At 42.4% G+C, this 26,804-nt stretch overlaps 1 protein-coding gene across 1 annotated transcript; it reads left to right on the top strand.

The window, feature by feature from the left end:
- The first annotated feature begins 2,008 nt into the window (after nucleotides 1–2,008).
- PLCXD2 (phosphatidylinositol specific phospholipase C X domain containing 2) lies at nucleotides 2,009–26,033 on the top strand. The gene is made up of 4 exons (XM_050333275.1): nucleotides 2,009–2,167; nucleotides 14,971–15,431; nucleotides 16,647–16,888; nucleotides 19,999–26,033. The coding sequence occupies exons 1-4, from the start codon at nucleotides 2,044–2,046 to the stop codon at nucleotides 20,159–20,161; spliced, it is 990 nt and encodes a 329-aa protein (XP_050189232.1). The 5' UTR covers nucleotides 2,009–2,043; the 3' UTR covers nucleotides 20,162–26,033.
- Nucleotides 26,034–26,804: the final 771 nt, after the last annotated feature.

Genomic DNA, 26,804 nt, shown 5'->3' with positions numbered 1-26,804 from the left:
CATATACACTCCGTCTCTACATCTGTTGAAAGATGGGAAATGCAACGTGGGGTCTGGCAAGGACACCAACACTGCTGTGTCAGCAGTCAGCTGTAATAGTTTTGGCTCTAGACTGCAGTTTTGGTGTTTCCAGTCCCTGCTCTGAAGTCACAAAGATGTCCACAGGGACATATCAACCTTGGTGGAATGGCTGCCCCTGCACTGCAAAGCTTTCTCACTCTGGAAAGCTACACCGTGACACAGCTGTGGTCACCAACAATATTCAAGGAGTTCACACGCTCTCATTTGCTGGGCAGTCACAAGCTGCAGTGGTGGGAGCATGAGAGAGTGAGGCAACCTACAGTCTAATAGCCATTTAAGAGAGATAAACTTGCAGGGATATGGACTGGAGCTCCCACACAGCAGTCAGTCTGTCAGTTGAAGATATAAATTTATTGACAAGAGTAAATGTTTCTGATCTCATACATATGGCTTTGAATAGCATGGCTTGCTGTCTCCTACATTAGGCCAAGGGTACCAGGTAGTCTTAACGGCAAGGAGGAACAGGGCTGCAGGACAGTGGAATGCATGCCAAACCTACCCTCTCTGCTTTTCCTTGAGTGTGAGGGTCCTAGGCTGGGAGTGCTGTGTGAAAACCTGTAATAGAAATTGCACTAGTTTTAAGATTCTTCAGTCTCAAAGCTCTAAAAGCAAAACGTCTTTGAGAAGGAAAATGCAGACTCATGGAAGGAGGTGGATTCTGGTTGTATTAGGTGAAAGCTCATAGTTAACCTGTGTATTTACAGATATATTAATTGTATATATACTTTAAATATATAGTTCAATCAGCAGTTTTACTAGATATCAATGAAATCATTCAGTGAATAATGTGCAAACTTTGTACATATTTGTAAGGAGTTTTTAAGAGAACTTGTTCACAAAGCATTATCCTTCAAAGGCACAAAATAATGCAAGGGAGAAAAAACGTGTTTTAGCCGATCCATCTTGTGTGTCACAGAAAATCCAGAAACTGTTTTGGAGAATGCTTTAGCCACCAGTTAACTGCAGTGAAAGGTGCAGTGTGAGACTGTCAGTGAAAGGGATTTGCTGGAAGAGCAGGGACTGAGCCTACCCTCTCTTGCTCCTTAAAACTTCTGCTGCCGTGTTGGCTCTTGCCACGCGCAGTGTGTAAATCGCTCCAGCTGATCCACTTACTGACCATTTGGCATTGTAAAACCAAGACGCTGACCCTCTGCACCGGGAGCAGACTCTCTGGTACTACAGCAGCGGGAGTGAATGAATTTTAGGGACTGGTGTATCTCTCTTATGAGGAAAGGCTGAGGGAGTTAGGCCTGTTTAGCTTGGACAAGTCTGGAAGTGGACCTCATCAATGCACATAAGTGTCTGAAGGGAGGGTGCCGAGAGGCTGGAGCCGGGCTCTGCTCGGTGGTGCTGAGAAATGGGAGAGGGAAACACGGCCAGAAACTGATGCACAGGAAGTTCCACTTGAACATGAGGAAGAACTTCTTTACTGTGCAGCGACCAACCACCGGAACAGATTGTTCAGAGAGCTGGTGGGAGTGTCCCTCACTGGAGATACTCAGGAACCGTCTGGACACAATCCTGCGCCACGCGCTCTGAAATTACTCTGCTTAAGCAGGGAGGTTGCACCAGATGCCACACCGTGGTCCCTCCCCACCTGCCCCATCCCGGGATTCTGAGGGCAGGGGATCCCAGCCCACATTACCACCTGCCCCATCCCGGGATTCCGAGGGCAGGGGATCCCAGCCCACACTACCACCTGCCCCATCCCGGGATTCGAGGGCAGGGGATCGCAACCCACACCACCACCTGCCCCATCCCGCGATTCCCAGGGCACGGCATCCAAGCCCGTCCCGCCCCTCACGGGCGCGGGGGGAGGAGCGCGCGGGGGGCAGCCAATGGCGTGCCGGCACTCCGCCGTGACGTCACCGCCGCGTTACATAAGGGCGGGCCCCGCGCGCGCCGCGCCGGTGGCGGCCGGGCCGCGCAGCCCCGGCCGGCCGTGAGGGAGCGGGGCCCGCGATGAGGGGGCGCGGCCGCCGGCGCGGCGGGGCCGTGGGGGCCATGGCCGACAGCAACGCCGACTGGATGGGCTCCCTGCCCGCGGCGCTGCGCGCCCTCCCGCTCTCCAACCTCGCCATCCCGGGTAGGACGGTGGGGCAGGTGGGAGGGGGCCGGCTCCTGGCGCTGGGGCGGGGCGGGGCGGGGCGCCCGTCGGCCGCGGCGTCGCGTCCCTGGAAATGGAGCGCTGGGGCTGAGGGGATCCCCGTCCGCCGCAGTCTGGCGTCAGTACTAACCATTGACCTGCTGTTTTCACTGGCTTTAAAAAAAAAGGTAGCTGTGGCCTCTGGAGCTCCTCCTTAAGGTTTTAGAGGTTGTTTAGTAAGCCTGAAGTCAAGTCGGGAGCAAGGTTTGTTTGTGTTGACCTGAGCAAGTGGAGGTTCGGCAAGTGGACGTGTTCCGGGTCCGCTGGGACGGGGCTTTGAGCCGCAGGGTCTAGCGGAAGGTGTCCCTGCCCGTGGCAGGGGGCTTGGAACTAGATAATCTGTAAGGTCCCCTCCAACCCAGGCCGTTTCATGATATCTCTTCTGTAGCATAATATAAGCATGGCTTGTTAGAGGGTGAAAAAAACAGTACGGCATGGTTATGGAATATCCTAATGTGTGGTCTTACATGAGAGACACTAAGATACTGTAATGACTTTTAAAATTTTCCCACTAAAATTTTCTATGTAAACTTTAAAATAGCTAACACCTGGCTCCTGTGCAGAGCTTGTAGTCTAATTTATTAAAATTGGCAAGAGTAAGCATCATCATTTCTGGTTTACAGAGAGATAAAGTGGTAAACGAGTACACCAGCAGATGACCTGAAGCTTACATAGGAACAGGCTGACTTTCCATCTGTAAAGGGCAAAAAGCACTATTACTTGTACATGTCAGAAGGGAAGATTTTAGGGGTGGCTACAGTGGCAGCTCATTCTGATACTTGATATTAGACTGGTACAGGCTTGGTTTTCACCTTAGCGCTTTAGCTTGTCAAAACACATTGGATATGTGTCATATTATAGATAGTCTCAATCTGCGTCTTGGACATTAGGAGAAATTTCTTCACAGAAAGGGTGATTAAACATTGGAGCGGTCTGCGCAGGGAGGTGATGGAGTCTCCATCCCTGGTGGTGGTCAAGAAATGACTGGACATGGCACTGAGTGCCATGGTCTAGTTGACAAGGTGGTGTTTGGTCAAAATTTGGACTGGGTGATCTCAGAGATCTCAGATGCCAAGTTTCAATCAAAAGTGGCACCCTCCTACCCTGATAGTAGCAACAATGTTGTATGTGACCCTGCTCAATAGAAGTGGAAGAGAAAGGAAGTTCAATGTGCATATAAAAGGCAACCCTTTTGAGAGCCAGGGTGGTGTTCCTAGAAGTGTGCAAGGAAAGGATTGTATAATACAGGTTGGAGTTGAGGCATCTATTTACAGATGCTGAATAGCAATGGAGACCAGTGTTACCTTTCAAGAGGGAGGTGAAAGGTGGGCTTCAGATTGAATGAGAAGCATTTTTGTTTGTACTTAATGCCTGTGTGTGCATATGACAGGTGTGGCCTGCTTTTGTCCATCTCTTGATGTGTTTTCTCCCCTGGAATGATGGACTCAACTGGTTGTGGTTTGGGGATTTTGCTTGTTTGTTTTCCCCTCCCTATTCCTGGTCACTCTTTGTATGGAGGAGCAGAGATGGAGCTCCAGGAGTGGAAACCTTAAAACTTGTTTTAACTCAAAATAAAGTCAGCATTAAAAAATCATGACACTTTTATACTTTTTGCACTTTGAAGAATTGCAGTATTCAAAGAATTTTATTTTTTTTTCAGAAAAGGACAAAATAATGGTGTAATGGGGCTTTTTCAGTAAAGTAACTGCTTAGATTTAATTATTTAATTTATGGTGTGGTATTCTAAGTGGGAAAGTCTTAAGTCTCTTGTATGATGCTCAGGAAGTCTTCATAGAATTCTACTGTTTATTTGTTGCAAAGCTTTTGCTTTTGGAGCTGCTTGTTTTCACTGGCTTTAGAAAAGGTAGTTGTGACTCCTGGAGGTCCTTTTCAGGCTACATTTTTCTGGGATTCAGTGAGCTATTAAATATGGTGTGAAATATGTTACCTGAAGGCAGAGAAGATCATTCTTTGCTCAGTCGTTAGAACCAACTGGTAGCAAATGATGTTGAAGATGGCTACTTTGTGATGTATACAGAGTGTTTACATGCTTGTTTAACTCTGTGCTCAAAATGGAGATTCTGAAAAATTCAAGGTCATTCTCTATAGTTTCTGTGATCTGTTCCCACATTTGGGCTTTTCTGGGGTTTTTTTGGGTTTTTTTTGGTTATGTTTTGTTTTGTTTTGTTGGGGTTTTTTTGTTTTGTTTTGTTGGTTTTTTTGTGGTTTTTTTTGTGGGTTTTTTTTTTTTTTTTTTTTTTTAGAAAAAAACTCTAGACAAAATGTTACACTAGTATAGTCTCATCTAAGGAATGCGTGATGTCACTAAAATGTCAACTTACAACCATACAACGTAGTCAACAAAAATAACCACCCTCAACAAGTGGTGACCTTGTGTGAAAGTCTAGAGGGTTTTCTCTTAATTATATTCCACTAATCCTCTTTGAATGTGGGTTTAAAAATGAACTCTTAAACATTTTGATTGTGGATTTGACCTTTGGCAGGGTATTGTATGGTATTTGTTTAATCTCAAGCTGGTTTACTTTAAAGAATTTTATGAAATAATGTACAACTGTGATACTTATTACTTTCCTTGATCATGAGTTGATCTGCATCAGCTATTTTTCTTATTTATTCTCTGAGAAATGGAACACAACAAGAATCTGGAGCGCTCTCATTGATCTGCTTTTGAAGTAAATCAGTCTATCCTTGCTTGTAGTTGCATGCTGATAGTTCAGTGTACCATGGTATGTACAGTTTGTACTGTTTCATTTTAACTACTGCAGAAATTCTTATACAAGTCTCTCGACTAACTGTGTGCTAGCCTGAAGTCTCTGTGAGTCTGAAGGTGCAGCACCACTTTCTGTTTCATCAAGCTCTTGCAGGTGAAACACTCTGCGTCAAGGTCCACTTTGTGAGGTCACGATAAGCTTATAGCTGTTGGTTTGAGACAAGGTAGTCTAGTGGATGTTCACTGCCAGCTGTCAGTGTTTGCTTGTTGAGTGTTTTATCAGTCCAGCCTCCAAGGTACTGGATGAATGCAATGAGCAGAAGAGCAGGCAATTTGGTTTTCCTTTGGGTGTTGGTAATAATGCATTTACTTAATTCTTATTCCAGCTTTGAATATTTAAGAGCTGTGATGTAAGAGATAGGTATACAATTTTGTACCAACCTGTATCCCGGTTTCCAGCTCTGGTCAGGATCACGGAATCATAGATGGGTTGGAAAGGACCTCTGAGATCATCAAGTCCAACCCTTGATCCACTACCACCACAGCTACTAGACTATGGCACTAAGTGCCACATCCAGTCTCTTCTGAAATAGCTCCAGGGACGGAGAATCCACCACCTCCCTGGGCAGCCCGTTCCAGTGCCTGATTAAATGCCTGATTAAAGGATTGTTAGCTGGGAACTTCCCCCATGCTGATTTTCTTTCTTTGTCTTCCAGAGAAAGCTTATGATGACTTAGGTAGGGATCCACTGCTCCTTGCAGGAGCCCCCAGAATAGTTGTGGGTGCCGTTTCATAAATATAAGTAAGGTAACCAAAAGTCTGTTCTGTCCCCTGCCTTCCCTCCTCTACTCCTTCAAGTATGAACGAGTGTGTTCAGCATGCTAACCTGGTGGGAATGTTTTCTGTGGTGATAATGATTTAGAGGGATTTTAGAGGGTTTGGGGGTTTGTGTTCTTTGGTTTTGTTTGTTTGTTTGTTTGAGAAGTGGTTTCTGCCAGAAAAGCTTTGTGCAACAGCTGCTCTTGGAATTAGGCAAGCCCCGGCCTGGGTGCTGGAGCATGTGAGTGTCCCAAGGGAACATGAAAGTTAACCTGTTGTGTCATGGCACTGCAGATGTAGAAAGGAAAGAACAACAGGTTGAATGGCTGTATGTAGAATATACGGGTGATTATATTTTCTTTCGCATGGTTTGGGTGGAAGACATGCTATTAGTAAAAATTAAGCTTAGTCGAGAAACAGTTAACTTGAATCTGAACTTTTTGATTGGTTTGGTTGGTGCTCTGGAGAAGAGAGCTGAAAAATGGAAAATTTCATTTTTAAAACTTTGAAATATAAATGTTTGTGTTGTAGGTCAAACTTTGTACGTCTAAGGGTGATTTGAAACAGTAAGGAAGTTTTTGCCACCAAAAGCCAGTTTTTCAGATGCTGGTACACCCAGAGCTGAGCATCACACCCAGCAGGGTGCTCTGCTGGTGTGGAATGTTCAGGCTGGGAGAGGGGGGCAGCTCTCCACCTGCGGCTTCTGATCGGGCACAGAGCCTCTTCTCTCATCTTCTAGTGATCCCAGCTGGTGTGTTCTTGCTTCCTCAGAAACCGTGTGGAAGGCTGGCCAGGATCTCATTTCTAAGTCATGCAGAGCAGTTGCAATGTGGAGCTATTCCTGTCAGCATCAGGTTGGATTATGGGTGAGGAGTTTCCTGTGGGATGCTGGGTGGCAGCTAGAGCTGATGGAAAAGATGAGTTTTACAGTTCCAGAAGCATTTTTTTTTAACAGAGAAAATAATATTGGCATGAATATAGCTAAAACAAGACCAGTCTGAGACTTGAAATACTTGTAAAAGTGTCTTTAACTTGGCTGTTCACTGATCTCTGAGGGGAGGTGGCTCTTCTAAAGGAGTGAGTCTGCTTGCTGCTCTAAGTTACAGCGCTAGTCAAGCTGCCTAATTCCCCACTCTGACACATGCACTCTTAACTTTCTAACCAACTTTTAATATAACCTCCTATAGTTTGTTCATGGTAGTGTCGGTATGACTGTGGCCAAAACTTTCACTACTATAACATGCCACTGTTTCTGCCCTTCTATGGGAAGCTCACCACAAAAGCCTGAGTGAGAAGCCTCCTGGTTTTCATCTCAGTGATCAAAGTACTATGAAATGATCATCCCTGGAAAACAAAGCTTTACACATACAGCTCGTAGGCAGTCATAATGAGGAGCAGCCCTGCTGGCCAAGCCCATAGTTAAGTTAAAGGGGTGGATACAAGGCATGGAGGGTGTTTCCTGTGATGACAAGCTCCTGTGGGTGACTGAGTGGTGCCATAGCGTGACTGCTGGGTGCTTATTGTCCTTATGTGTCAGCCACATGGAGAATGCCATGGGAAAGCTGGTGGGGTCTTGTGCACCTGCCCAGGAGTGCCATCTGCCACCCAGCCAGCTCTGCTGTCCTGGCAGTGCGAGTGTTCACCAAGAACCCGATGAGCTGCCTGCATTTGAGTTGGCCAAGCAGAACCGATGTGGTTCTGAAAAGAAGCAGCAGCACTGCCCAGTTAAGATCTGGTCACTAGGCTCTGACTACATCTGATGGGTTTTTTTCCTCTTTGCCTACATGACCCTGAGGTGAGCTGCTGAACTTGCTAGTGCTGTGGTTTGCTTGTTTCTTTGTTCATGGGCTGGTGCATGCTTTGGACACACGAGCTGAGAGAAGTGGTGGTGAGCTTGAGGCTGCATCCTCCTCCCAAGCGGTACTCCTTTGGAGTTCTAATTAGAAGGATCACTGAATAAGCTGAGCTGACCATCTGTTGGGTTAAAGCTCAAAGGGAAGAAATGTAAGATTTGTTCTGATGCACCAAGCCCTGCTTTCCTTCCCAATTTAGTTGGCATGTGGCAATGAATCAGGTAGTAACCATTAGACGAAAGCATCTGCTTAAGTATGATGATGTTGGGTATGATTTGTAAATGCAGAATTCTCAGGATGAACTTTTTCTGAAAGGAAAAGTTACTTTATTACCTTGGTAGTCTACTTGATTGTAGACTCAAATCTCAAATGTTTCTAGAGAGCCTATTAAATTATCAGGAATGTTACACTGATGAGAATATCTGGTGGAAGATGTTGCACTATTCTTAAATAACCAAGTATTCTTTTTGTGTGCCCCTGTGTGAGAAACTCGTGTGGCAGACACTGGATCTGTGTAGAAATTCCCCTGAAAAGCCAGTCTTAGGGTTTCTCTTTTTAAAGGACTACTGTCATCTGTTTAGCTAAAACCAGCTGTTCTTGAAAGGCCACAGAATTTTCTTCAGACACTGTATGAAGGTCTTATTTTTTCCCCGATTAAAAAAAAAATTATTTTCCTTATTAAGATCTGTTCCCTAGAGAGTGACTTAAATGTGTCTGGTAAATGAGTGCAGAACATGCCAAAGTCTTACTTCAGATGGAGAAAACCAGTCATAATGTGGACATAAATGGTTGTTGCTCTCTTTCCATTTTATGTGAAAGTTCCAGTTTGCCTGCTCTTCCAGAAAAGATGTTAAAAGGGGGAAAAGTACCATGTAATGAAAACAAGAAAGAATTTTGCTAGAGCCTTCTTAGAAGAGAATGAGCCCTTGGTCCACACATTTCTGAGTCGTCAGAAATCAGGAGTTTAGGACTCTAAACTGAGGATTTTTTTTTTCCTTTTGGAGCAGCTGGATCCATTCAGGAATTGAAATGATAGAGATGCACTGCTGCTTTCTTGCTTTCCTGCTTTCCCAATGCAGACATAAGAGGTTGATGATAAATGGGAAATCGTTGCTAAATGACCTTAAACTTCAACGGCAATAACTCCAACCAGTGCCAAAAGGATTTCTCCTGGCTGGAAAGAAAAGCAAACTACCCTGTGACATTGTGTCTGAGGCAGTTTTGAGCTGTCTTTAAGCTCTCTTTATGGCCCTTTTTACTGTACCCTGCTTCACCTCCCACCCTGAAAGAAGCAGTGGGAAATGAGGGTAGTTCTTCCTCTATGAGAAGAAGTTTTCCTAAGAGGATTTGGTCTGTACTAGGATTTGTCTATCTTAATGAGACTGCATTAAGAATACCAAAGGATTCTTTTAAAATTGTTGAAATATAAACACTCATCCCTATAGTTTTAGATAATTAATTATCAATAGTATGTTGGTTACTTCTGCCTTGCCTCCTTTTGTTGGGTGTTAATATGAACTATTTGATTTACTTTTCATTAGTGATGAACTTTTAAGATGTTAATCTTCTGATTAGAAAATGTGGATTGTTGATGACCTGAATCCTAGGGACTTCTAGGCTTTGAGAGACACTTTTCCTTATATGGTTTTTCTCTCAGTTTTGGCACACAGGACATGTGTTTTAGAGGAACACTTGTGGGACAGCCTTAACTTGCTAGCAATTACATGGTGTGTTTTTTGAAACTTGATTCCTGTGCTTCTGGCTGTCTTGGCTGTGTAATGCTTGCTGTGCTGTGTCGTGGTTTGTGATGTGTGGGGAGTGTACTTCGTCTAGTGAGAAAAGCTTGTGCTAAGAAGTTTGGCGTCACTACAACTGGGGGGGTTCTGTGTCCACAAATGACCCTTTAATGCTTTTAGGGGGTTGCTGTGTTAGCTTGACCTTGGTTCTTACACACATTTATCATACACAAGAGGTTTTCTTGCATTTTTTATCCCAATAATATTCTTTTAATGTGAAGATGAATCCAAATTATTTGGATCTAGTTAAACTTACTGACAGTGCATCCTCTTGTCCTTCTGATTTGATTTATTGTTTCTTGGTAAACCAGATTATTGCAGAAAGTGTCTGTAGTTGCTGCTTCTGACTAGTCTACAGCCTTGCTACAAGGGAGACCAGCAATATGCCACTAGTCATACTTGTATGCGAAAAACAGGTGGTTTTCTCTTGTTTTCAAGTAATTGGCAGTGCACGAGTATGTTCTATGTTGCAAGATCTATGCACTTTGCATGCCATAGAGTCATATTTTTAATATCCCATGAAGGTAAATTTACAGGCTTCCAAAAGGACACAGGTTGGTGAGATGATGCTCGTCCCCATCCCTCTGCTGCCACTGGATATGCAGAAAGTACTGTGTGGAAACAAAAGATAATATCAAATGATATGGCTAACAAGTGTTGAGATTTGATGCTTAATAACATTCTGTTGATGAGTATCACTTGTTCGAGCTACACCGTGGGTTAATTTGACTATCTGTGACTAAGTAGCAGGACAAATAGACACATTGGAAAGGTAGATTTTCCTGCAGGTGTGATGATAAAAGGCTGCTTTCTAACAATTAGCAGGAAGGCTTCAACAAAAAAAGTCATCCTGAGCAGTGAAATGCAGTCTATTTAACATACAAATTGAATTGATAAATGATCTGTTTAACATACAATTAACTTGAGAGATTAGTATAGGGATAATAAAAATATGTTTAAAGATACAGATAAAAATTAATCCACGGTTGCAATTACCAGGATAAAATTAAGAGGACTAGCCATAATTTTAAGTATGGCATCTAGAAGATACTTCTTTATTCTAAGTATATCATAACCTTTGATAGTTAAATATCTGGGCACTTGACTGGATGTGACTGCTTTCATTGAAACTTCCAGTCTTTGTCAGATGAAAGAAATGAAACCAAAATAGAACAGCTGTTGTCTGTAAGAGCTGCCAGCTGATTAGCAGTACCCTAATTTTTGTCTTTGAATGTGCAGTCTCTTTCATGATTAAATTTAATGCCTGCTGGTTCATGCTGTGCATCTTCAGCCAGTTGGAAGCAAATGGCAAATTATCATCACTTTGTTGTATTTTCTGTGGCTGACTTGGTTTCGGCAAGGGCTGAGCACCAGACTGATGCCATGTCACTGGAGCAGCTCAGTGAGGTTTGCAGTCTGAATGGTAATCCGGTCTCATCTACAGTAACTCAGAAAGATGTGTGCTGCACGTGCAAGAATGTGCCTTGGAGGCAGTTCACAGTGGGGTTCTGGCCTCTGTTCTCCTAAAGGACAATGGAAGATCATGTTTCTTGACTTTTCTCTGCCTTTTGACTTCTCAGGGTGTAAGGTGGAGGTTATAAATACCTAGTTTGGTGAGTTGCTTTGTTCAGAGTCAAAAGGTTTAAGGAATAGCTTTATTGAGTCAATATAGGGTGTTATTTATATTTGAGGTAGGTATCATTGGAAATGTCTTGCTTCAAGAATTCTCGAGGTTGTTTTTCCTGAGAAAAGTACTCAGAATAATTTGAAGTGACACACACTATTTATGTGGTAGGGAACACAGGTCGTGAAGGATTTTTTACATGTGAAAAAGACTTTCCTATGTACATTTCTATGAGAGTTTTGTGGCACTTGCTCTGTCGAGGAACTGCCAGCCTTGTTGCTGTCACTGCACGGCATCTGAGTATCTTCACACATCCTTGTGTTAGACATGAATTGAGAATGTGGTTAGCAGCTTTTACACTGAGCTGCTAACAAAATGGGACTGGTCTGTTCCTTTCTTCTGGTGTAGGCACTAGCCTTTGCTTTTTAAATTTTATAGAGTTGGGTTGGTTTAGGTTATGCTTTTTCAAAAAAAATCGTGCTGTATCACATATATCAGCAACCAGCCTGGCTCATGCCATAGCTACAGAATGGCTACACTTTTTATGGAGTTTAGGAGTAGGTAGAGTAGAGTAGAGAAGGAGAGCAGGGGTTATTTTGACCTCATGATACAATCGGCTTAGCATGTACTTAACATCACAGCTAAGCTGTATTAAAAGGCAGTGGCTGACCTGGTAACATATCATAGTGATCTTAAATTAAAGAAGGGCCTGGTGGATGATGTGAATCCCCACACTGCTCTTACCCCACAGCCCAACGAGTATCCAGTGCTGTTGCTTCAGTTTGTTTTTCTCTTCCTGGCCTTGATATTTCACAGTGGTGGCTGGACTTCTTAAATGACCACTGAAAACTAACTGAATTTGTGCCGTCGTTCCAGCCTCAGTACTGATCATAGAATGATCAATAGAATTGATGATGTTCCCCTGTCCTCCTTAGCAGGTGGTCTGCTACCAACCGTGAAAAGAAGGGCATGTTTTTTAGATGCTCCAGCTCATGTTCTTGCTTGTTTGTTTTCTAGGTATGCATGTTGACTTCATTGTAAGTGAAAGTGCCATTTTCTAGCCTTTTAGCAGAGCCATGGGGAGGGAGTTAAAAGGATCTTCTCTAACTATAGAAGCATGTCACACATAGTTCAGGTTGCTGTTAAGGAGTGCGGTTTTTAAACTATGTGTTGAAAAAGTTGCAACGTGCTTCTGGCTCGTTTTCTTTGGTGTTACTCTCTAGTGCTATAAATAGAATGTGGTTTGTGATACTGTAGAGAAATTGTGATACTGTGGAGAGAAAAGTTGCTCTTTGTGTCCTTAAATGCACCTTGTATGTGGCAACCTGCAAAGGAAAGGCTTTTGTAGCTGTAAAGTATGTGATCAGACTTAGGAAATCAAGCTGTTTCTGAATTCAGATTTGCTCAGACAACTCCGAGTTGGCAACAATATATTTGTGGCCAAATAAAATTGTCATTCCTTTGTAAGTTAGATTTATCAGTCTAAGGGAGCTTAATGGTGTGACTCCTATAGACAGGTCTCTAGACTGCTGCATTGGCTTAGTTAAAATAAAAAGAAAATATTTCTTATGTCATTATTCCAGCAAGTCAAAGCGTTTTCTACATTGACCTAAACAGAGGAAGAAATAAAAATGGACAGAATCAAGATCATAAAAAACCCCAAACAAACCAACATCTTCACTGTGGAAAAACAAAAACCCTGTTATTTCTGTGTACCAAATGACTCATTCCAAGGCAGAAGACAAGCCCCTTGTGATTGTAGTGTACTTTCCAAATATTGCAGAAGCTTGAAAGACTCATTCTGCTGTATGGGAAGGTGTCTGAAACTCAAGCATCTGTAAGCAACATCCTGCAGCATGAGCCAGGACTTACATGGCTTCTTCTGCAGTGTCTCCACTAGATGTTTGATCCCGTATTTTGTTTGGGGTTGCGTGTTTGGAGGTGGGAGAGAAAATCCTGTCACTCCAAAACTGACAGCTACTTTCTCATGTAGTTTACTGTGACAGGTAGTAAATAGCTTCTTAAGCTGGCATCTTTTAAAACCAGTTCTTTTGATACTTATCACTTGTTTCTAGAGGACCGAATTGAAAACCATAAGAGGCACACTTGTACAAAGGCTGTGAAGAATTCATGAAAAGTTGTTCAGAACTAGTTTTAGTGCTTATCTGTAAAGCCTGAAAATGAACTTTCTTGGTTCCTTTTCATTGCTTTTGAACTAGTTGAAATTCATAGAGACAGAGGGCATTTAAGGTTGTTGGCAACTGATGTTTGGTTTATGCACAGTCTGTTCTTCCATCTGGATTAAAAAATGCCGACAGGATAATCCAATTGAGATCATAATCTTGTTTGTAGCTCTGACCTTGCATCACAGGGAATGCATCAGTCTTCAAGTGAGCCCTGGTACACAAAAGGTTTGGGTAAAGGAGTCTGTAGATGCCTAAAATGTTACTCAAAATTGGATATGACAAGTAAGGACTTTTCAGAGTTGCAAACTGAGGTAGAGGAGAAAATTCTAGAAAAGCATAGTCCCAGAGTCAGGGACAAGAACCCGGGGCATGCAGGATTGGAAAATGCAGATGCCAGCAACATGGTGCAGGGTCCTTGTATTCCTGGGGCAGCTGGAATATGAACTCCTTGTTACTGGGGGTGAAGATGCTTTCTCTGTACTTCAGCAAGTGGTCTGCAGGGAGCGGGTGGGGTTTGGCTCACTGAGCAAACTCTCGTCCACTGTGCTGAAGATAAAGGGAAGGAGGGCTGATAGAGCTCCTATAGTATTTCTCCTGTCTGGGCTTCACATGGAAGATGAGCCTGGAGCAGTTGCAACTGTGTGGCCAGAATGCTGGTGCCTGGTGTCAATGATTAGAAATCACTGGTAAACCTCAGTCTGTGGCGGATCAACTTCTACCTGTCTGTTTTCTGCTGTTCTGGTACAGTGCAGGATGAGATACATTGCCCTCACTCTTTGTTCTGTTACTGACTTGGCTAGGGTAGGGATATTTGATTGACTCCAAAGCTGTTATTTTATAGGAATTTTGTTATTCAGGTTTGTTTCTGTTTACTACTGAATTTTCACTTGGAGTTTTCTCCTAGCAAGCAAAAATTTTATACTGGAGATGCAGTTTTTCTGCCAAGGTACAGATAGTGTTGCAGGAGCCTTGTTGGACACTCATTATTTTGGCATGGACCGGTGATTTGGATTGCTGGTTGTCTTTTTGAGGAGTTTTCTATTCACCATATGTTTGGTCACTCAAAGGCACTACCAGGTAAAAGACATGTTCATGAACTCACTTAACATGAGCTTGGTATCTACACACACAGTAACTGTGATGTACTCAGTGGTTCCACCTCTGAGTTCAGCCAGTCACTGCCCACTGTTCAAACTGCTAATCATTTATTTACTGTCTTGAGGCTTGTGCAGGTACAGATCCCTCTGTCTGTCACACATATAAAGATACCTCTTTGAAGAACTCTGCTATATTAGGTCATAATTGCATTTACCAGGTAGAATTAAATTGAAGTCTCAGATTTTTACAATGAAGCTGAAAGTCTCATCTTAGGTCAGTGATCTACCAGGCTCTGGGAAAGCTTTGAAGATTGATTGGTAGTTTATAAATTGAAGGAAGGTTAGAAGGAAGTTTTCCTTTACCCGCTTAGGTTTGTCTTGTGGTTTTCAGAGTGCATTGAAATTGGAATTATTTCCTCGTGTAAGCTTCCAACTGAGAACCTTATGCATAGCTCTTGTTGTAGAGTCAGATAAAACTAAGATGTAAAGGATGGTCTGAAAGCTCACACTTGAGCATAACTCTTCTGTGATCCTGCCATATAAGTAGGACTTAGTTCAGTTTACAGAGCACATGGTTATATGTGTTTTGACAGAGTCAATTTTTTTTAAATTGATTATTCTTGGCTTTTTTTCCTAGGATCACATGATTCTTTCAGCTACTGGGTTGATGAGAAATCTCCTGTGGGACCAGACCAAGCCACAGCCATCAAACGTTTGGCCAGAATTTCCTTGGTCAAAAGGATCATGAAGAAATGGTCAGTGACTCAAAATCTGACTTTCAAAGAGCAGTTGGAAGGTGGGATCCGCTACTTTGATCTTCGTGTGTCTTCCAAACCTGGGGAAATAGGACAAGAGATTTACTTCATACATGGCTTGTTTGGCATCACAGTATGGGATGGGCTGAAGGAAATTAATACCTTCCTTGAGCAGCACCCCAAGGAAGTAATCTTCTTGGATTTCAATCACTTCTACGCCATGGGTGACAGCCATCACCACTTCTTGATCAACAGGATCCACTCAGCGTTTGAATCCAAACTTTGTGCTGTTGAATGCGTGGAATACGTGACATTACAGTACATGTGGGAGAAGAAACACCAGGTAGGGAAAGGATGTGTAATGTTGTTCAAACCCAAAAGGTTAAGATTTTAAAAACAGAATCTGTGTGTAGTTCGCACTCAGAGGTGCTGGACCAAGAATGATGCTGATGGTCAATTTAAAGCCCCCTAGGGCCTCTTTTATGTCGTGTGCATGTTTTCCTCCATTTATGTGCAGCTCTGTATCCCCTGGTCCATGATGTGGCTAATCTGTGTCCCGTTCCCAAGCATGCTTGTTAAATTAAATTATATATCCTTGGAGCTTTGTGCTCCTCACAGATGGTTTTCTCTTCTGAAACTTGCAAACTTGTGTCAGTGAAGATTTGATTAACTGTCATCTTTTTGGCCAGTGTGAAACATATAAGCTTTAATGTGACTGGTAGGTAGAGTACAGAATTTTAACTCCTTTGCAGCCATCCAGATCTATAGGGGTGAGGTTAAATGCCTCTTCTGTCTGCTCCCATGTGTGCACACAAACCAAGAGTAGGGTTTCAACAGTGGCTAAATTTCAGCAGCAGCTGTAATTCTTAAACTGTAAAATATGAGTCTTTGAGGAATTCCTCTGAACTGATGTTGTCAGTATTAGGGCTCAAAATTAATGTTTTGTAAATGTGGGTGTTAATAAGAAGTGTTGCATCTTTGTGCTATCTTCTTATAGAGGACCACCTTACAAGGTATAAAATACGCACTTTTGATTTGCAGAAGGTTTTGCTGAAAGCAGGAAAGCTTTAGCATCTCATGCTGCAAGTGTGAGCAGAGTGCCATTATGCCACTCGGCCCAGTACACTTTAGCCACCTAGTAGGAGTTATTCAGAACATGGCAAGACTGCTAAAATCCTTAACTTAAAGTACAGATACAGTGTTCTCTGATGGTAAGAATCTGACATTCTCTTAGAAATGCATTTAAACTGAATTCATGGAATGACAGTTCAGTATACTCCTGGCAACTTTGTCATTTTAAACTGATGACCCTTAAAGCCTGGAGCAATCCTGTTCTCATAGCTAACCAAAATGACCTCAATCTCCTTTGGTAATAGTGCAAAAAATTGACTGACCTTCTTGACTCAGGATCACCTTCTTTTTGCTTGGTCCTCTTTTCACTGCTATGCTAGCTGCGACAGTATGAGCATAAGCCAATGCAACATCCTGCTCAAATAAAAATATAATAATTGTGATTTTTTTGGTTTATTTTTTCTCTTTTTTTTTTTTCTTCTGTTAGGTTCTCATATTTTACCACCACCCTTTATATGAGGAATACCCCTTCCTGTGGCCAGGTAATAAAATGCCGGCACCGTGGGCTAACACAACCAACGTGCACAAACTGTTGCAGTTCCTGGAGACCACACTTGAGGAACGAAGTCGTTATGGGACTTTCCACGTTTCTCAAGCAATCCTCACACCTCGAGTGAAAACTATTGCACGGCATCTCGTTCGTGGTCTGAAGAACACACTTGTTCACAGGTAAGGACTTGTCTTCATTTCTCAGTTCTTTACTTACCAGTGTTTCATGTTGAAAGAAGCACTGAGTAAGCAAGAAACCAGGAGATGTTATTTTAGGCTTGATGCTGTTTTGCTCAGTACTATTGCTCGTGAGAGATATTTGTAATCCTTAAAAATAAAGAATCAATGAAAATAATAGTGACAGAGTGTGTATATATATATATAAAACTATAAGTGGGGGGGAAAGCCTGTGCCACAGAGGAAAATTGACTGTTTCTGGGTTCAGTTTTGCATTTGTCTATACAAATCTGTCCCAGTAATATCAGGTATATGACCTAGGGCAGTATTTTATCTTGGTTGTTTTTTCTTTTCTAACCAAAAATTAGATTAACCATTTCACTTTAATACCACTCACTGTTGTACAATTATTTTATCTGTGAGTGAGATCACTGTAAGAGGATTTTACCTGGAGTAGTGCAGGGTGCCAGTGACTTTTAACAGTATTAACAGCATGACCAGCATATTTCTATATGACTGTATTTTATGGAATTATCACCTTTTAGCCTGTTTACTAAAAAATATAAAAAATGTCCTGATAGGATCTGGTTTCCTGGCTCACTGTTTAATATTCCATGTTTTGGTATCACAGTTTATCTTGCCATAATGATATCAAGTTTTAAATTACTCTGGTAGAGGTGGTCACAACTGGTCTAATTTGATCAGGAACTGAGCTTAATTCTAAGCAGTGAGATAAACACACATCTTCAGCAGCCAGTTCATGTTCATTAGTCACTTTAGAATTAGTTACAGTATTACTGTTTTGAAGCTGAAGTCAATATAGCTCTTTAAAAATCCTTTCTAAAAATACCAAATGTAGTGCTTTTGCGCTCACAAAAGTTGCTGATGTAAGTTGTTGACTGAGAGCAGCTCTGCTGAGAAGGACTTGAGGGTGCTGTTGGATGAGAGCCTGGACATGACCTGGCAGTGTGCACTTGCAGCCCAGAAGGCCGAACACATCCTGGGCTTCATCCAAAGCAGTGTGGGCAGCAGGTTGAGGGTGGTGATTCTGCCCCTCTGCTCCACTCATTAGATCCCACCTGGAGTACTGTGTGTCCAGCTCTGGGGTCCCCAGCACAGGAAGGACATCAGCCTGTTGGAGTGAGTCCAGAGGGGAGACCATGAAGATCATTAAAGGGATGGAGCACCTCTCTTGTGAGGAAAGGCTGGGAGAACTGGAATTGTTCAGCCTGGAGAAGAGAATGCTCCAGGGTGACCAAATTGCAGCCTTCCAGTACCTGAAGGGAGCCTACAAGAAAGATGGAGAGAGACTTTGTACAAGGGCCTGTAGTGACAGAACAAGGGGGAATGGCTTTAAACTGCAAGAGAGTAGGTTTAGACTAGGTATTAGGAAGAAATTTTTTACTGTGAGGGTGATGAAGCCAGAGCAGTTGTGGATGCACCATCCTTGGGAGTGTTCACAGCCGAGCTGGATGGGGCTTTGAGCAACCTGGTTGAGTGGAAAGTGTCCCTCCCCATGGCATGGAGGTAGGAATGAGATGACCTTTAATATCCTTTCCAACCCGGGCGATTCTGTGAAGCAAGGAAATTCCAGGTGGCGGTATAAATCACGGAATTTTCAGCCTCCTTCCTGTTTACACCCATTAATCTGGCAAAACATGAGCAAATGCAGCTGACGTTCCGGGTTTGTGCGGGCGCTGGGCACTGGGCGGCGCTCGGGGGCCGTGAGCGGGGTGCGGCGCCGGGGCTGCTGCGGGGCCATACACCGGCTGTGGTCTGCTGGTTAGAGCCAGCATCGTACGCGCTTCGGCTTTAAAACATCCGAGTTTGTTCAGCCCACTCCTGGCACACACCTGGGCCGTAAGCCACTATTAGCTGGAAGCCTGCCTTCGCTCCGTCCCGTTCCTTCAGCCCCATCCTTACCCCTTGTTTGCAAGGAAACTGAAAATTTAATAGATGCTGCTGTTTGCTAAAGCGTGATTGCTCGTGTACATTTACACAAGCTAGCTGATATGCAAATCAGTCTTTGCATTTTATGTAGATGTCTGCCTTCTCATATGGAAATTTTACCCTGCATATGAATATTTAAGAGTTCTTGAGCTCTTGTTAAAGGAGAAATGTGCAACAGTCACACTTAGCCAGCAGAAGTCTCGTGTGTCCCTTGAAAGGGGCAGTAATTATGCCTTCACTCAAGTTCTTTTTTTCTCTTGGTTCTTAATAAGATTTTTTAAATTTTCCTGAAACAGGTGTCGTAGGGTGTTTTTAGATTTTTGTGGGTGTGGTTTTTTTCTTTATCATCCTGTTAGCTAATTTGCTTGTCTACCATCTTGCCAATTAATTATGGGTGCTGTGGCACTAATTTGAATAATGCTAATATATTTATCCATTTGTCTAACTGCTGAAAAACCTGGTATTTGCACGTTAGAGTGCAAAAAAGCTGGTGTAGACTCCTGGCTTGCACTGTGTCCAAGAAATTACTTGAAATTTTTCCCTATGGTGAGATTTCTAACTCCATTTGGTTCAGTTCCTGACACGCCTCACATTTCTGTGGTTACAGTGATGTATAGCAGAATGTTCAACCCCTGTAGAGCTGACAGCCTGATTCTGAGTTTGGTTTCCCTGATCCCGTTGCTTTGGGTGGGTCTGGAAGCTGAAAGGAGTTTTGTAGAAATGCTACCCCCAGTTTTTGTCCTGCCCACCCTCAGGCAGAAATGGGCAGGAGGACATCTTAGGCCAGATACAGCTTTGCTTTGTGCTACACTGCAGTCTGCTGTGAAATTGAGCTTTTGACTTAACAGGTGCTTGGGTAAAAACAAACCAGGTTGGAGAAAGTTGTAGTGTATCGTTAAATACTGAAGCACAGTCTGCTCAGTGAATGCAGAGTTCACAAATGTTTTGTATGCCTGCTAATTTGGATTGGTGACTGACCAGTGTTCGATAGCTGATGACCATGTGCTATGTTAAGCACTCCTCTCATCAGCTGGTGGCAGTCAGGACCCTGTTACAGATATGAGAATATATTTTGTAAATGACATGTTTGAAGTAAGTAGAGTAAGTATAGAGAAATGTCTCTTCTTTAAAGTGTCTAATTGTCTTTGTTTCAATTTCTTTAGGAACCTGCCCATGATTTTGAATTGGGTGAAAGAACAGAAGCCCGGTGTTATGGGTGTTAACATAATTACATCGGACTTTGTGGAGCTGGTTGACTTTGCTGCTACAGTTATTGCACTGAATGACCTCCTTTTAGAAGAGGATGAATCTACATCTAAATCCTGATTGCTGTATCCTGCTTGTGCTCCTCAGTGGACATCTTTGAACTATGCTCAGTGTTTTACTTATTAAGTGAAACCCATTGTAGTCTCCATTTATTTAAAAAAAAAAAGGTGTCCTAGAGGAAACGTGGTAAGACATCACGTACAGCCGGGTCCCCGCTCCTGGTGATGTGTGGACCTGAGTGGAACAAAGTGCTGTCTGAGTGCTGCTGCGTGTCTGTCTGTGCTAAGTGTTTGACTAAGTTATGCACACATCTGCTGCCGTCTGCCCGTGGTCTCTGCCTGCCAACGAGAGGCTGGCCTCTGGAGCAGATGTACCCGATTGTGGGGCGCATCTCCCTGGTGACTGGGCTCACCGTGCCCTTGTGTGTGCATCCTGCTTGTTTCCCATCACCAGGGCTCACTCCAAGGATTGCTGCTGATCCCATAGCAGTGTGACCAGGCTGGATGAGATGGTATTGTTCTTGGGCCACCTCAGGCATAGCTGCTGCTGTGGTCATTATGCTGTTTTAGACACTACCTCTGACTTACTTGAAGGGACAATATTGCCATTGTTCAGGGGGAAGCTGTTAACACTGTTAAATATCCAAACTGTCCTTTGGGCCTGAGAGGTGAAGGCTTGTCCCACTCTTCCTCTTTGGAGTCCAAATGCTTCTTCTGGACCTCTTCATTTTACTTTAATACTTCAATACATTTATTGCAATCATGTTTAAGTTGTTTCTTTTTTGTTTGTGCTTCTTTTGTCGTTAATTTGGAGAATACTTCTATCTTCAGATTTTGAACATTATCACTCACAAGTCTGAATTCTTCTTGAGACACTTGAGAAAGTACAGCACAACCTTTCTCTTTTGCTTGTTGGGTAGTCAGGTTTTTTCATCCATCAGTTTTTCTTTGGGGAAAGTTTCTCACCCAGACAGCCTTTCTCTGAAAGAAGGTGGGCTAAATGGGGGATTACTTGATATTCAAAGAACTGGAGTTAATGGAGTGCTCAAAGCCCAAATATTGAATCACTGTGACTTGTGATGTGACAATGAATTTCGAAATAGGACCTGCAAGTTGTGCTTGTAGACAGAGCCACAGCTATGGGGGAGAAATTTCTTCTGCCTTCACATGCCTGTGACAAAGTCAGCAATAGTCATACAAGCACAGGCAGGTGTCAGTGCTGCTGCTTTCTGTAGCCGTGGGTTTTTTTGTTTGTTCACAACAAGATATAACCATGTGTGTTTGAGCCAATGCAATTGCATGTTGGTACTTATCAGCACTTAATTCACTAGCTGATAGCAGGCCTCTAGTCTGGTTTATCGTTTTTTAAAAAAAAGACTAAGCACAAAAGTGACTGATTAGCAGATGCTTCTCTGCTCAGTCGTCTTTCTAAAGCAACTGTTGGTGCACTAATTATTCACTGAATATGAATTTGTATTAATCTCTAATCTTATTTATAATAGGATGTATCATTTTATAGATATTTTTTCAAAAGAAAAGTGAATCTCCAGATTTATTATTTTTGTTATTGTATCCTGTGTCTGCCATCGTGGTCTGACAGCTGGGAAAAATCCCAAACCTCTTTGCTTGCTTGTCACAAACTCTAAACTTGGGACAAGTTTATCTTAAGGTTTGCAAACCTTCCATGTGAACCTTGGCTGAATTCTGAGCAGACTGTAATCTGATTTATCTGTTGTTTGCATGGTTTTCATTAGAGTTCTTTGAATTTTTTAACTGAATCCTTTTTCTAAGGGAGTTGGGGGTAGGGGGCTGCCTGTCACTCAAGCTGTCTTTCTCCTTTCCTCTTCTGTTCTAGTGATGGAGGATAAATCACAAAAATCAGGTTTTGGAAACTCAGCTCAAATTTCTAGTTTAATACTTCCTTTGAAAACCCCCAGCAGAAGGTTTTTATTATTTTTTTTCTTGTTGATGAAACTGTCGGAACCTTTTCTTTTTTTGAACAGCACTGTTTAGTCTGCAAATTTATTTAAAATACCTGAATTTTTCTTACCTGTATTTTGTGTTAACCTACTTTACCTGTGGCCCTAACTGAAACTCCATGATACCATTACATATATGGATTTTGTTTCATTGGTATTGTAGCTGCAAATTGTCTTAGAGCTCAGAACTCAGAAAAAACTGGCTTGAATACTGATTAGGCAGAGATAATATGTTTGCAAGGTTTCCTGCAAAACTGGAAGACAAGGCAAGACGATGAAGTGAACGTGGTGTTTGCCTTTGACCCTTAGTATATTTTGTACTGCATATACCTACCTCAGAAGAGATTTATTGGGCTTAACCAGTACTTGTATTGTGCATGTGTCGTTGGTCCTTCTGCTGTATTTATTTGGATAGAAATGGGATGGTTGCAACTCAGGGCTTTGGTTGGACATTTTTAAGTGCAAACTCAGCAGTTTCTCTAACATACTTGCTGTTAACTCTTGCCTCTTGAAATAGATAAGGGCATGTTAGGCGTTAAGAGTGTTAGCAGAGGGAGAAGAAATGGAGAACAGCTTTAGGATTAATGGTTAAGTATGTGTGTGAGGAGAACAACGTTTCTGTAAGTTTGGCGTGTCTGAAGAGTCTCCTGTGTCATTTCAGAGCAGTGCTTGGTGTTGTGCTTCTAATGTGAGGAACCTGACAGTCTCAAGTAGTGAGTTGGGCTCTTGGCAGATAACACTTGTCTGTGACAGAATAACTCCCATGGATTTTCTGGGCAGTGTTAATGCTGGTGTTTCAAATTGGTCCTGGGGTAGTCCTAAACCATCCTAAGCAGTATGAACTACCTCTCTTCTATTCTGTTAGACAGAGCAAAGCTACCCATATATAACAGGCTTACCTCTCTTGACACATCAGTGAAACTTACTCATACTTCCTCATGCTTTGCAAGATGGAGCTCATCTAGGCTTGGACTTTGGGCTGTGGACTCTATTTTGCAGCATGACAAAATTAAAAGGTGAGCTGGGCAGGAAGGGAGGATCGAGGAAGTAGGGCAGTAGTTTGCATCCAGTGCCCACATGGAAGGTGTGGCAGTGTTTGGCCCAGTTTCAGGCAGTGGAGTGGAGCAGGTCTGGCAGGTGAGTGATGGTGGCTGCAGCTCATGCTGAGACACTCAGACACAAGTCTGCCTCTGAGTAGTCTGTTCCTCAGGTCAGTGTGAGCAACTCACTGTGAGATCAGGGATGTTTGAGCTTGAGGAAAATAAAGATTGACATGAACACAGGAGAAGGCTGTTGAGATAGGCATACATCTGGTGAATACAGTGTTTTAGTCTTGCTCATATATCCCCGAAGCAGTAGGGTTTAGTTTTACACAGTCCAAGTAGAAAACTCCCCCAGAAGAATTGTTCTGACTTCTTGACTTTTTGGTAGGTGCTGGGAGAGGAAAAGCCAGGAAAGTAGCATCTGCTCGAGGCAAAGTACTTACTTGAATTGCATGTTCTTGAATAATTACTTGTATGGTTTGTTACTCTAGATTCAGGTTACTTATATGCTGTTTTGAGACTGTTCTTTCTCTTCTTAATATGCAACACTGAATGCCAAGCACACTGGTGGCATTCCTGTTCTCCTTGCACTGATTGCTGCCATGTGCAATTCAAGGGCACATTTGAGGCACAGTAGATCTCTGTGTGTATCCCTGATGGGAAGTAGTAGGGAGATAGTTGTTATGTGTATGAGTACTTACTTAGCTTCTTACTGTGTCCTTGTAGGCGAAAACAGAAAAGGAGTTAGTACTGGATTTTGCAGGCTGACAATCTCTTGGCTTCTTACTTGGGAACTACTGTCCTAATACATTGAACTGTGAAGCTGGGAGTGTGTCGATTTATTTTTTTTTTTTTTTTAAATAACAAAAGAAAAATTCCTGCTATTGAGTTTTATCTCACTGAAGGGATTCCTGTGTCCATGTGCTCTGCTGGGATGGTGAGGATCATGCTGGAGACAGTGCTGGCAAGACATGTTTCAGGGGTGCTGCAGGTAGTGAGAGATGTGAGATTGGGAATCTTCTAGGATTGCTTAGCCTGGAGAAAAGCAGGCTCAAGGGACACCCTGTTTCTCTCTACAGCTGCCTGAAAGGAGGTTGTAGTGAGGTGGAGGTTGGTCTCTTCTCCCAGGTAACAACTTACAGGACAAGAGGAAACGACCTCAAGCTGTACCAGGCCAGGTTTAGATCAGGTATTAGGAAAAAATTCTTCACAAAAAGGATTAGAAAGCATTGGAACAGACTGCACGGGAAAGTGGTGGAGTTGCCATCCCTGGAAGAGTTCAGAAAATATGTGGCTATGGCCCTTGAGAAAATGGTTTAGTACTGAACATAGCAGTGCTGCGTTGCTGGTTGGACTCAATGATCTTGGAGGTCTTTTCCAACCTTAGTGATTCTCTGATTCTGTGATTCAGAGCAGAGACTGCAAAAAGGCCTGTATTCTGCTAAACAGACTCTTTGGAGAAGATAGGAACAATGAGAAAATGCTTTCTTGGCTCCCAACACATGCTGTTTTCTGCTGGGCTTGCACCAAGTTAGCACGTTGGAGTTTACAAAGCACCTGTGCTGTAAGGTTGAAGAAGCAATTTTGAGCAGGAATTTTGGCTCAAACAGAAGAAGGGCTTCTGCCAAGATGCTTATCTTGTTCTCATCTGGCTAAGCCTTTAGAAATATTTTCTTTGCATACCTGTCTCAGGTGTGAGAGTTCATTGCTGTACCATCTAGCAGTTCAGGGTTTATGACTTCAGTAGATAGAGGATGTGGCCATTTTGATTTAAAACCCATGGAAGTCTACAGATCATGTGTGACTTGAGGTTTACTTGACGTTGCAGTATTTCATACCAAGTCCATGTGAAGTTTTAGTAAGACTTCCATCTTGGTTTCAGCATATTGTTACCAATCCCTAATAAGCAAATTTTTTTGGTCAGAGGGCCACTTGGGGACAAAACTTCAGGCAAATTTTCAGTGGTTGTTTAAGCACAGAGAAACTGTCTAATGTGAGGAACACAACTGAACCAAAACTTCGTTCAAAGTTCAGATCAGTTCTAAATGCAGTTCTTTTTGGCAGTGGAAAATAAGATACTGTTATTTTGCTTTTCTCTCTTACAAATTTTTATTCCAGCCTTGTTTTTTGACTCAACAGATGGATAAAGGAGCAAGAGCATATGGTGAAGAGCAAATAAATTTTATGCTAAGGATGTGTATGTAGGACTAACTGTGGCGAGAATATAGTGATTTACTTAATCGCACTTTTAATGGTAATTCTATTAGCTCCTTCTTTTAGGTTGTTAAATCAGTCTCTATTTTGTATTAAAAATAATCAGTCCTACTAATTGAATATGTCTGTCTTACTTCCATAAGCATATTTATTTCTCTGCATGTCTTATCAAGTAAACTTTTAATTGTAGTGACTGGAATAAGAATGTCAGCTTTAGCACTGTGTGCTGAATCTGATTACATAAATATTCAGGAATATAAAATATATTGTGTTGTCCACTGAAACACTACTTCTCTTAACCTCTGATAGACCTGTGATATCTCATCTACATTGAACTGCAGCATATTCTTAATTTTGAAAAAAGTATTGATGAGTATGTCCTCTATAAAAATAATGTTGATGGTTCTTGGATTTTTTTCTTAATGTTAAATGTATTTTGCAGATGGATTTTTATTTATTTATTTATTTTGTGGAAGAGGCAGAGGGGCCAGGTAAGGAAGAGGAGTAACCAGTTCTCAGTTTTTATTTTGTGCAGTTTCTCTTCTCTTTCGTAGTAGTTTGTGCTTGATCCATCTGTCCAATTTTGTGAAACCAGGATGCCTCATCTGAACTGCAGATAAACTTGGGGTTCACATCTGTTTCTTTCTGCTTTATATTGTTGGAGTTTTTAATCCTGAAAATAAAAAGTACAACATGAGCTAATCATCTTTACTGTGTGTTCTGTCCTGCTGACTGTTTCGGTACATGATGATTCCATTGTGAGTCAACCAACATCCCCTGAGCTCAGTTACTTCTCTGATGCAGACTCGTCTCACTGAACGTTGGTTTGAGGTTTTTTTTGAGGTGTCACATCTTGATGCACTCTTGTTTTCTGGGTAGTTGGACCTGGACAACATGCTTATTTTTAGGATGTGCTGACAACTTCTCAGTGGAAGTAGCAGTGCAAAGTGATTAGAAATCTTTGTGTGCTTGCAGTTGTATGCATGCACAGTTATATCTCTGCCTGGCTGCACTGGGATAAAAGCATGCTAATTCATGGATCCAGGTCTATCTTGGAAGGCAAATATAACTCCTGTGCAGCCTCTACTGCTTTAATACAGGTGATGAAGCTCCATGGTAACATTTGATCAGGAAACAAAACATTGGTAATGATTCCTGGAGCCTTGGCTAATTGCCAGATGCTTGTAAGCCAGTGAGATCAGAGAGACCCTGCTTTTGAGTTACTTTCAGCTTGCCTGTCTTGAGGATGTGGGAGTTCTGGGGGTGGGGAGAAGGGGAGAATGGATGGCCCTGATTCCTTCATGTTTTTAGACAGAGATGACTGAGCGGGGTGTGTCTGTAGATACTTTATTTTAAATCCTAAAGGTAGAACTGGGAATTCAGAACTTAATCACTACTGTTCCTACCTGTTGTCTCAGACCTCGAGGTAAGTGTTTACAAGCCAGACTATATTAGCAGTGACACATAA

Source organism: Myiozetetes cayanensis, unplaced genomic scaffold, assembly GCF_022539395.1.
Source record: "Myiozetetes cayanensis isolate MyiCay16 unplaced genomic scaffold, myiCay2020 scf5-8, whole genome shotgun sequence".
In the NCBI taxonomy this organism is placed as follows: domain Eukaryota; kingdom Metazoa; phylum Chordata; class Aves; order Passeriformes; family Tyrannidae; genus Myiozetetes; species Myiozetetes cayanensis.
Note: the sequence above shows the minus strand (reverse complement) of the source record. Positions and strands in the feature narration are given on the sequence as shown.

Coding starts and splice junctions, on each gene's coding strand:
- PLCXD2 (XM_050333275.1), top strand. CDS start 2,044: ATGAGGGGGCGCGGCCGCCGGCGCGGCGGGGCCGTGGGGGCCATGGCC. Junction 2,168..14,970: donor CTCCAACCTCGCCATCCCGG/GTAGGACGGTGG, acceptor TTTTTTTCCTAG/GATCACATGATTCTTTCAGC. Junction 16,889..19,998: donor AAGAACACACTTGTTCACAG/GTAAGGACTTGT, acceptor CAATTTCTTTAG/GAACCTGCCCATGATTTTGA.